This window comes from Lissotriton vulgaris, unplaced genomic scaffold (genome assembly GCF_964263255.1).
Source record: "Lissotriton vulgaris unplaced genomic scaffold, aLisVul1.2 SCAFFOLD_4235, whole genome shotgun sequence".
NCBI classification, from domain to species: Eukaryota; Metazoa; Chordata; class Amphibia; order Caudata; family Salamandridae; genus Lissotriton; species Lissotriton vulgaris.
In genome coordinates this window covers 46,042-58,323 of record NW_028250203.1, presented here as the reverse complement: position 1 = coordinate 58,323, position 12,282 = coordinate 46,042, and the positions used below count along the sequence as shown (strand labels likewise).

General features: G+C 45.4%; 1 protein-coding gene across 1 annotated transcript; it reads left to right on the top strand.

Annotated features, from left to right (window-relative positions):
• The first annotated feature begins 253 nt into the window (after positions 1–253).
• On the top strand, positions 254–3,590 carry LOC147663337 (uncharacterized). Its single transcript, XM_086950512.1, has 3 exons — positions 254–288; positions 2,269–3,271; positions 3,585–3,590. Exons 1-3 carry the CDS (start codon positions 254–256, stop codon positions 3,588–3,590), a joined length of 1,044 nt encoding a protein of 347 aa, XP_086806638.1.
• The last annotated feature ends 8,692 nt before the right edge of the window (positions 3,591–12,282 follow it).

Here is a 12,282-nt window from a genome sequence, read left to right as displayed (position 1 = left end):
CACCAAACAGAAAAAGGATGAAAGTGTGAATGCATACTTTGATCGCCTCCTGCAAGTATATAGGCAGAACAGTGGATTGAAAGACCCCATGGGAGATGCAATGCCAGCTCTGGTAACTACATTTGTACAAGGCCTCGCACCACCCATCAGGACACACCTTCAGACTTCTTTCGTCTGTTGGCAGCAGGAGAAAATAGAAAAAGTGCTGTCAGCGGCGAAATATTGCGCAGATTTCCAGGCTAGCGCTCAGGCAATGGAGACAGAAAAACTGAAGAAAGAAAAAGTCAGGTTAATGGTGGCACAGGAACGGTTCTATAGCAATAACAGAGGCAGGGAAAGGAGCAGGGGGGGGGGGGCGAGGCGTAGGAAGACAGCAGACCGGTAGGACACCTTCCTTACCCCGCAGATCAACCTCCCTGCCACCCCAAGGAACAGCATGCTTCTATTGCAAGGATCCTAATCATTGGAAAGCAGATTGTCCAATATTAAAGAAAAGAGGTGAGGACAGTAGGTACAAACAGAACAGCGGGCAACAGGGCAGACACCAGCACGCCAACTACACTCAGCACACAGAGTACAGAGACAACACGCCACATGAAAATGAGTCCCAGCAGCAATGGGCAGGAGGGGAGGGATGGACTCCAGTAACGAATGACTGGCCCCCACCCCCACCCCCACCACCATTCTAGGGATGCCTGAAAGTGGGAAACTGCGTGATAATAACAGCACCAGCGATATTAGTAGATCAATCCGGACCATATGTAGAGGGAGAGGTATTGGGCAGGGTTGTTCCATTTCTAATTGACACAGGGGCTCAAAGATCAATGCTGAAGGCACTAACAACGCCTGAAGCTCCACTTTCTAGGACTACGATAACCGCAGTAGGCATGACTGGCCAACCGATTACAGAATACCTTACTGAGCCACTACAGTTTGTAGTAGGCACGATAACAGTGCACCACCAATTCATCCTTAGCAGGTTCTGCCCCGTGAATTTGCTGGGGAGAGATCTGTTATGCAAATTACAATGCACCATACACTGCTCACCAACAGGGGTCTTTTTAGAGAGCAAGGCAAATGGTTTAATGGTACAAGCATTCATGACATGCCCCGACCTCCAAATACCGCCAGAATTACGACATTGTGTGCCGCCAGAGGTCTGGGCAACAAGTGCCAATGACGTAGGGCGGGTATTGAACTACCCACCGGTACAGATAAAATTGAAGCCAGGGGCAGTTCTCCCAAGAGTGCCACAATACAAAATCTCAAAAGAAGGGGAGGAGGGCATCGCACCAGTGATACAAGACCTCCTGAAGCAAGGAATTTTAAGGGAGATTCAATACAGTCAATGCAACACCCCGATACTTCCTGTGAAAAAAGGATCCAAGGGCCCGAACGGGGCCCCTGTCTATCGATTTACTCAGGACCTCCGAGAATTGAACAAAATAGTCTTACCATCTTTCCCAGTGGTCCCAAACCCAGCGACAATATTATCTAATATACCTGTGTGGGCTAAGACTTTCACTGTGATGGATCTTAGCTCCGCCTTCTTCGCAATCCCCTTGCACCCTGATAGCCAACACTTCTTCGCCTTCTGTTTCCGACAAAAAAGATTTTGTTGGACACGGCTCGTTCAGGGCTATACAGAGTCACCATCCATTTTCACACATGCCCTAAAAACAGATTTAGACTCCCTGGTACTGAAGGAGGGATCCACACTTATCCAGTACATTGACGATTTGCTATTGGCCTCACCTTCAAAGGAGGCTTGTGTGAAGGACACCATCGCTGTCCTATGCCACTTAGCATTAAAGGGATATAAAGTCTCCCCAAAGAAGTTACAGTTTTGCCTCACCTCTGTGAAATACTTAGGCCACGAGTTAACAGAAGGAACAAGGAAGCTGTTGCCAGACAGAATCTCGACAATAACACATTTTCCCAGACCCCGCACTCAGAAGGAAGTTAGAGCTTTCTTAGGAGTTGCAGGATACTGTCGCCATTGGATACCAAACTTCTCTCTCATTGCAAAACCTCTGCAGGCACTGACACACAAAGGCATACCTGACACTGTACCCTGGTCACAAGAATGCGAGGCAGCCTTCAATGCGCTAAAAAGGGAATTAGAAGGAGCACCAGCATTAGGCATACCAGACTATGGGAAAAACTTTCATTTGTTCTGCCACGAGAGGGGGGGGTGCTCGACGGGGGTCTTGGCTCAGAAACATGGAGCTTTCTACCGCCCCGTGGCATACTATTCTGCCACTCTAGACCCAGTGGCTGCAGGGCTCCCACCGTGTCTGAAAGCAGTAGACTGACAGCAGCAAAAAGTGCACAAGCAGCTGAACTTGTGGCACTCACCAGAGCATGTGCATGGGCTGAAGGGAAGAAAGTAAATATATACACAGACAGTCAGTACGCATTTGGGGTGGTCCACGATTTTGGCCAGTTATGGTCAATGAGGGGGTTCCTTACATCAGCAGGCCAGCAAATACAGCATGCACAATTGATTTGTGACCTCCTCCAAGCACTGCTATTACCTTGCAAGGTGGCCATAATAAAATGTGCTGCCCACACTTCCTCAAAAGACCCCATCTCCAGAGGCAATGCCTTCATTGACCAAGAAGCAAAGAGGATAGCGCTTACAGGTTGCGAGCAAGCTATGGTACAACTAGTAGGCAGCAAGACAGACACAGAAGAGGATAAGGGTTCACTGCATTTTGATCCAATACGTATTCAGAGGGAGGCAGCTGACAGTGAAAAAGAGGAGTGGAACCAACAGGGATGCAAACAAACTGAAGAGGGGCTATGGGTGGGACCTAATGGCAGGATATGCTTGCCTTCAACCATGCTCCCTTCAATGAGTAGATTGTTCCATGGACCCTCACACGTGGGGCGGGATGGCATGGTCAGGTTATTCTCCCAGTGTTGGTACAACACGAAATTCCGCCAGACAGCAGAGAGGCTGTGCAAGCAGTGTGCTGTCTGTGCGCAGTACAACACTGGAAAAGGTATCCCAACTGCGCCTGGCCACTTTCCACCCCCCCATGGACCATTTGAAAGCCTTCAGCTTGATTTTATAGACATGCCCCCCACCCAGTCATATAGGTTCGTTTTGGTAATTGTTTGCATGTTTAGCAAATGGGTAGAGGCCTATCCCACCAAAAATTGTGATGCCCAGAGTGTGGCAAAGTGTTTACTCAAAGAGCTACTACCCAGATTTGGGGTACCTTCCGTCCTGGCATCCGACAATGGTCCTGCATTCATTTCCAATGTAATAAAAGGGCTTTGCAAGGGACTGGCAATAAAACAAAGGCTACACTGCGCCTATCACCCGCCGGCGGCAGGGGCTGTCGAGCGCAGAAATGGAATTTTGAAAAGTAAAATTGCAAAGATCTGTGCGTCAACTGACCTTTCGTGGGTAGACGCGTTGCCTCTCGCACTTTTAGCAATGAGATGTACGCCAGACAGAATAACAAAGTTAAGCCCCCATGAGATCATATTCGGCCGCCCCATGAAAATACCAGGGCATATGTCAACAGCCCCCCTGTCAGTAATGGACGACTTATTGCTATGTTACTGTAAAGAGTTAACACATGTCTTACGTTACCTCCACTGCCAGGTGCTGACGTCCCTTCCAGATGCAGTGACACCGCCACCCCATGATCTAAAGGCTGGTGATTGGGTTTGGATCAAAGCCCACACACGGAGAAACTGCTTGCAGCCGAGGTGGAAGGGGCCAAGGCAGGTCATCCTCACGACGGCCACAGCTGTGAAGTGTGAAGGCGTAGCGTCGTGGATTCATGCCTCACACACAAAGAAAGTAACGGGCGGAGAAAAGACGCAACCAATGCAGGTGGCAGCCACCGGGCCCAGCCAGGGATACAACCTTCGCTCCCACAGCAAACAGAAGCATGACCAAGGGAGTTAATGATCAACGGGCTGCTGGCTAAATGCAATGCTCCTGACAAATAGACTTCGATCTGTGTCAATACAAGCCTGCGGACAACGGTCCAGGATACAATTAACTATTTTATGTCCAGGAAAAAACATAACTGCAACTCTGACCCTCCTGGTGCCGAGGCCTCTATTGCTCAGTGAGCTGATACATTTGATTTTCAATGACATTTCCTTTCCGGCGAGCCAAGAGCAAATTCCTGAGCAAGAGTTAACAGACCTACGTTTTGACATTCTCAATAGTTCTATTTTTGCGATACAGAGTTCTGGTTCTAGCATTATTCAAAACCTTGAACACCATCCATTGTGCCGCTTTTGCAACAGAGATCACTGGTCATAGACCTGTTCGAGACATTGAAACTGAGAGAAGAGCAGTGGGTAAATGCTTGACTCTAAGGGCAAGCCAGCATAGCGCCAAGTGGACCAACTTAGGGCCTATTCACAAGAAGATTGCATAGCATAGGAAAGGGAGAGATTTGTACAGAGTCATGCAGTCCACTGAGAGACATACATGTAATTGGAGAGCAGTGATTCTTGCAATATTGTTACCGATTCCAGCGGTGATAGTGACGGCAATTATAATAACGTATTCTAATGAGCTTGAAATACCACACCTCAATGGAAGGGTGGGGGATGGTAGCGATGGAACTGAGCCAACAAAAATACCAAGAGACTATGAACAAAATATAACAATGAACATTACTGGTGTGGGGGTGGATGTGAATAAAGGGGACAAAGAAGGATTGTGGGATACCTACGAAGGGAACCAATATGTGGAAATGTTGAAACTGTATGTGACAATTTTGAATATATCTGACTGCTATGTTTGCACCCACCTGCCCACAGACACCACACATAGTTTAAAGTACAACGTCCTGCCATTATCCAAATATGTAGGCTGTGTCCTCTTGCGAGACATGTTCCAAAGTCAACACGGCATGTTTGCGTCAATATCGATAGGTACACCCTCATCTGAAATACTGACTGTTGATCCCAGCGGCAGCCATGGCTATAGCTATAGCAGGAAGACAACAGACCCCCCTCCCAGACCTAAGAGGATCCCTTGTATGAATATGCAGCCAACCAAGGGAGACTTAGAGATGCTAAAGGGATTTGACAGGGCGTCCAGAAACAAGGAATGGAATGGCAGAGCAGGTTGGGATGACATAGAAACAGGCAACTTGAAAATACCAAGGTTCAGGGTAGGGGAAGTTCCAGCCCCCTCCTGCATCCTCAAGGAAGAAGTAGTAACACCCAAGAGAGTGCCGGTTATCCCAAAGGGGGCTACCAGAACATGCACCCTATCAGAACTGCTGTCCAAAGACAATTGGAAGGAGTGCATCTCATTTGGATGTACCTTCGAGGAGGTCGCTCAAGGAGAGCAGGGCCTATTTGATTGCGAGGACAGGATAAACAGGATAAAAGGCATACCACCCATAAAGACAGTTCCCAAGATCTACATGGGAATGAGCAGCTGTAACCACACCACTAGACTAACTCGAGTTAGGAGTCGTGACGAGCCGTCACCAGGTCTGGTAGGTTACAAAGGCCTTTTCTTTGTTTGTGGTCCATGGGCATACTTCTACCTGCCCCCAGGATGGTATGGAAGTTGCTACTTAGCCTCCATCATCCCAAAAATGACCCACTTCACAAAATTAGTGCCAGCAGAAAAACCAAAGATGGCACTGGCGAGGGCCAAGAGAACGCCCGCTTGGGTAGACCACGTGTTAACAGGTGTTGGGGCAATGGTTCCAATACTAGGCAATATCTATACTTCAGAACGGATACACCAGTTGTCCAGGATGATTGAAGATCTAGCGGACTCTACCACTGACGCCTTAGGGAACATAACAGAAGAGCTCACCTCCATGAGGGCTGTCGTAATTCAGAACCGGATTGCTCTCGATATGATTCTGGCAAAGGAGGGAGGAGTCTGTTCCGTCCTCCATGAGGCATCTTCCCCAGCATCTCCCCTAGCTCAGAGCCAATGCTGTGTATTCATTCCGGACAACAGTGGGAATATAATAAAAGCCATTAAAAAAATTAAAGATATAAGAGATGAAGCCCACGGGATACACACAGGTAGTCTATGGGAAGAGGTGATTAAGTGGTTCACAGGCTGGGGATCATGGATACTTGAGGCAGTTATAATAGTGATAGCAGCTATTTTGACACTGTGCCTCCTGATAAGAATATGCCCATCTTGTTGTGCAGCAATTTTTAGGTCCTGCGCTAACTGCATATTCAGGAAAGGTGGTTCACAACACCACACTCACAAGGATGAGGATGAGGATGAGGAACAGGAGATGATAAAGATGAATGACTTCTGATTAACATATGATTTAGTATCAGATTTGGGGATGACGAAGCAGACATTTATATGATACCAAATACATATGTTTTCAGGCCTATAGTCTTCTTTGAACTACGAAAGAAAGACACCAGCAGAAATCCACAGAGTGGTCGCACGCTCTACTCTGTGTGTCAGTCAGCTGCAACGTGCAGAGCGAACGCAAGGCTTCCGAGAAATGACATGCCAGCTTCCAGCTTTTAGCTTGCTATTGCCAAACCTCATATCTTTCAGTAAAAGATGTCGACATGACATGACCTGCCCTTGCTGGTCAAATACGTGCAGAACCCACGTACACAAAACGCTGATTTCACCTTTATGGAAAAACCCAATTCTGCTCTTGTAAGATGACACGTGGGTAATGTAAGCACACTTTCGAGCCTTAAAAGGGTATCACACCATATGTGCACTTCACTGATTGGTCTAGCAGGTCATACCCTCATCCAGATTACGTATGCTATGATGCCCATCCTGTGGGGGCATATACCTATAAAATGTCTCTGCACTGTCATACCAATTGGGCACTCAGTGAGCTTTTGCTGAGGTCTCCGTGTGCACGTATCTTGCATTGTGATTACTTTCTAATTGGGTTCCCAATAAATCTTGCATACTCAAACATGCTGAGAGCGAATTGTTTATTGAACTGTTGTCATTGATCTTTTTATTCTTGCAGCTAATCATTGAGGCTTCAACAACATCAATGCCATTAAAGTAAAATATCTCGATGTCTGCCTTGAGATAAAAGAAGGGAAAGTATGTACTTCTCTTTTTCTGGTGGCTGCGGCAGGCAACAGTGTCCTACATGACCTCAGCAGTCATCGAGAGGGACTCAAATGGAGTATACCGTACGGAGAGCTGCTGAGGGTTAAAAGGAATTGTAACAACACTGCAGCCTATACCAAAGAGAGTAGGATCATCATCAGTAGGTTCAGAACTAGGGGTTACCTTAATTGGGTCTTAAACAAAGCAAAGGACAGGGCGGCAGGTGTGGAGAGAACATTTACCCTGCATGACAAACCGGTGGTAGAAGATGAACAAGAAAATGAAAATACACGCATGATTCTCACTTATAACTCTGACTCACATAAAATCAAACGTATCTTTGCCAAACACTGGGATATTTTGAAAACCGATTGGGTTATAGGTGGTACTATAACCGGGAGACCTAACTTAACATACAAATGGGACAAAAATATCCGTGATCTGGTGGTTAAGAATGACGTTACCAACTACACCACTACCGCCAGCCATGGCCTCATAGGGTTCTTCCCTTGTGGCCAGTGCAAGGTGTGTAGACACAGCAAATTCAGAGGAGTACTAGAATATGGGGGTGTACCAAGAAAATCACACAATTTCTTACGTGCAGCACTAGCTTCGTCATTTATGCCATCAAGTGTAGCTGCAAGCTATGGTACATTGGTTGCACCACATGCACAGTGAAGAAAAGTGTCCTTGAGAATCTCAGGGCTTTCACTAATAATGACCCCAAATATCCGGTGGCACATCATTTTTACACAGCACCGAGACCGCCCTCATCGCGGCCACCGACGACATCCGGACCCTGCTGGACAACAGATAAACCACCGCCCTCCTCCTGCTCGACCTTTCGGCTGCGTTCGAGACGGTCTGCCACCGCTCCCTGACAACCTGCCTCCGCCACGCTGGGATCCAAGGAAAGGCCCTGGAATGGATCACCTCCTTCCTTTCCGACAGAACCCAAAAAGTATGTCTCCCGTCCTTCCTCGCAGAAGCCACCAAGATCATCTGCGGCGTACTTCAAGGCTCCTCGCTCAGCCCCACCCTCTTCAACGTCTACATGAGCCCACTTGCAGCCATCGCACGCAAGCACAACTTCAACATCATCTCCTACGCCAACGATGCCCAACTGATCCTCTCCCTCACCAACGACCCCACCTCCGCCAGTGCCAGCTTCCAGGACGGAATGAAAGACATCGCAGACTGGATGAAGCTCAGCCGCCTAAAACTGAACTCAGACAAGACGGAAGTCCTCATCCTTGGCCCATCCATCTCCGCCTGGGATGACTCCTGGTGGCCCCCTGCTCTGGGCCCCCCACCCAAGCCCACGGACCACGCACGCAACCTGGGCTTCATCCTTGACTCCTCCCTCACGAGGGCCAAGCAAGTTAACGCCGTTACCTCCTCCTGCTTCAACACTCTCTGCATGCTCCGTAAGATCTTCCGCTAGATCCCCACTGGAACCTGGAAAATGGTCACTCAGGCCCTCATCACCAGCTGTCTGGACTACGGGAACGCCCCCTAGGCTGGGACCACCACCAAACTATAGAAAAGACTCCAGCGCATCCAGAACGCCTCAGCACGAATTGTCTTGGACATCCCCCGACACAGCCACATCTCCGCCCACCTGAGGGACCTGCACTGGCTCCCCATCAGCAAAAGGATCACGCTCAGACTCCTCACCCACACACACAAGGCTCTCCACTACTTGGGCCCTGAATACCTCAACAACCGCCTCACGTTCTACACGCCAACCCGCCAGCTCCGCTCCACCAGCCTCGCCCTCGCCACCATCCCACGGTTCCACAGAACCACCACCGGAGGAAGATCCTTCACCTACCTGGCGGCCAAGACCTGGAACACCTTCCCCACCCACCTATGACTCACCCAGGACCATCTCTCCTTCCGGAAGCAACTCAAGACCTGGCTTTTCGAGCAGTAGCAGCCCCCCCCCCCAGCACCTTGAGACCCTAGCGGGTGAGTAGCGCGCTTTACAAATACTCTTGATTGATTGATTGATTAATTGATGATAAACACTTCTCCAACACAGCGGATTTAAGCTACCTGATTCTCAAGCAAATTCCTAAGAATTCTAGAGGAGGAGACAGAGTGCTCGCACTCAGGCAACGTAAATCGAGATACATTATTAATATTCAAACTAAGAATCCAGGAGGTTTAAATATGGAAGAGGAATTATCTATACATTTAAGGGAGGGCTCCTACTGTTTCCCTGTAGACTGGTCTGCTGACATGTAGCATTGCATTCTGTGTATAATTCACTTTTTGTGACAAGAGGCTTCTTGCCATTTTTTCTGTTTCCTCCTTGTCCCAGTGTGCATCAGAAAGAGTTTTTAATGTTTTTCATAATTGACTGTGACAATGTTTGTGTTTATAGCATTTGGTTAAAGGATTTTATTTTAACCTATTTCTTTTTCATCTGCTTCTTTTGTAGACAAAAAGGAAGGGACCCACTCACCTGTACACACCTACAGGGGCAACCTAGCCTTTTCACCGTCTGCTCCCCCGTCACTTCACTCCTCACTTGTTTGCCCCCTTAGCATATTGGACATCTCAGTAGTTGGTAACTGCTAGAGGTACAAGTCATAGTTTTGTGCTGCGGCTGTACGCTAGGGCACTTGCCCTACATAACGTAATGTATTATTTTCTCATCACCATGTGGGCTTGCTGCGGCCACATGTTAGGGCACTTGCCCTTAATTGTGCAGCACTACATTTTCCGTTACCTTTAGTGCTGGCATCTAACTAGACCCTTTACTTCCTTCGGTAATACCACTTAATTAGGCCCACGGCTATAGTCTGGTAGTTAGGATGGCATTTGTCAACCTATGATAATTTCTTGTTTCATATCTATGAGTGTGATGTATTATGTAGATATGACCTGGCGGCTCATGCCACTAGCAGGCAATTGTTCCCACTGGGGAGTGATACATAGTGAGCAGCTTGCATACGTAAACACATAGGGTGTAACGATGACAACTGATGAGCGTTTCAGCCCTGCCCCTTAACATTGATGTGGTATAGATTTTTATCCACGGGTAGAGAGGCTTTGTGGTTTGTGCACCTGTACGTTATCTAGTACCAATATGCACTCTTTATGAAAATTAACATTTATTATTACTCTGAAATATGCTATATTATTTTATTAATATATTTTCCATGCGCACATTTCGGGAACATAACCATATAAATGGCACTGCTTGCTTATAAACTGTCAATTGTATGTTAAGCAGTATGAATTTTACCACTACATCATGGCCGCCAAGTGTTTGACTATGTACATATCCTCTTTTGATTTCTTGTACTTGTTTGAAACTTTATTAGTTACCGCAATTCATGTGCACTTTTCATGTGATCAAGGCTGTTTACAGCCAAAACGTGTTGTGGAATAAACTTGGAATAACAAGATTGGTGTCCTGCCTTTTGTCCTGAGAGCGTACGTTATTGGACTAAGCATTTGGGATATTATATGATGTATTCTTACCTTTCAAGTAATTTAGATACATCATTCAGTAAAAGTATTTTAGAGTAGTATTTTCCTAAACAGCATTAAAACTGTTTTCAAACTTCAACAGTAGCTAGTATAAAGAACAGAAAGAAAAAACTTATATTTAATAATAATATATTAGAAAAATTAAAATATTATATTTTTGGAACACAAAATACATTTAGTATCACGTAACATGTAGTATGTAGTATTACATAACATTCTCACTTTCCCTTTTTTGCTGTTCTTAGATTCTACAGAGGAAACTGTTGTCTACAATCATAAAAGCCTTTACAAGCAAAAAACGTACAACACAATGCCCAATCTGTCTTATCTCATTTATCCGTTTGCATTTTATAATCAAAAATTCTATTCCATGTCTATTTTGAAAATTTACAAAATCAACAACTTTTCCCATTGCTCCATGAACGAATCCTTCTTCTACATTCAAATTACGCTGCAAAATTACTCAACGGTTTTTACATACATGTAAAGTCTTTTCTAATCCCGCAGTTTTAGTTATAAACTTTTTGAAAGAATCCCATTTAGCCTGTAGTTTCTCAGTAAAAAGAATTGTTACTAACTGGTGTTCGATTTTGTCAATCGACAATTTCTTGTTTTTCCAGTTTGAGAAGTTGTTGATTAAATGTAGAGCAATCTTGCAGTGTAGGCATTAGACAAACTATAGACTTGTTTTCTGCAAGCAGCTGGGGGTACTTCAGTTGAGAACAATTTCCTTAGTAGTCAAGTTTCTAAAGCTTGTTTTCCATGATCTGTCAAGACACCAATTCTTATGCCTTTAAGAAAATTTACATTATCATCACTTGCTTGTCGCATATTCTTAACAAGTTCATTATATTCAAGGTATAACCAAATATTTTATTTTCCAATACTTCCCTAGGATTTTGTTGTCCCATCAAGGAAAAGAGTTTTTAAAACAGGTTGTCCTTTTATGGGAGTAACTTGTAGTAAGTCTCCAAATACAATTACATGTTTTCAAAATCTGTTGCATTCTCAAGTGTACAAATGTGAGCATTAAGTTTGAGACCATGCTCATCTCATCAATGATTAAAAGTTTCATTTATTAAGGACCCTTGAGACTTCAAATTAAGCTTCTCCCGATATGATATTCCAATTTATCATCATGTTCAACAGGTAGCATAAGTAATCGATGTAAAGTAATACCTTTAATGTGGTGTTCTGCTAATCCACTTGGAGCTGTAGCGACACAGGATACATGTGAATCTGTAGTTTTATGTAGATAACTGGTCAAAACTTTACTTAAGAATCTTTTTCCGTTCCAGCTTGACCACTGATGTACAATAGAATAGGTTTAAATAAGGAACACTGGCAGTCTATTTATTCGTGCAGCAAGCCATGTTGTACCTGCTCTTTGACTTGTAGATATATTCCTTTCTGACCAATACTTAGTTGTACTTCTAACTTTTCCAACTGAATAATATCCTGTTGTGATTGTTGCATTGCAGTTTCTAACTCATTCATGGCTATTGCTGCTTCATTTTCAATAGTAGGTTGTCCCAGTAGATCTTGACCTAGTGGACAGAACAACTTTCACGGAGTCAAGGCTGCTTATATATATATCTATATTACCAGACCCCACCTACGACTAGGTACATCCTCAGTCCACATTGGTCCTGGTGGGAACACCATCCACAAATTGTTTATCTACAACTTAAAAGAAGAGTGAAAGTCTTAAG

Excerpts from the sequence above, each read along its gene's own strand:
- LOC147663337 (XM_086950512.1), top strand. The coding sequence starts at position 254 with ATGGAGACAGAAAAACTGAAGAAAGAAAAAGTCAG. Across the intron at positions 289-2,268 it reads CTGAAGAAAGAAAAAGTCAG|ACCCAGTGGCTGCAGGGCTC; the intron begins GTTAATGGTGGC and ends CTGCCACTCTAG.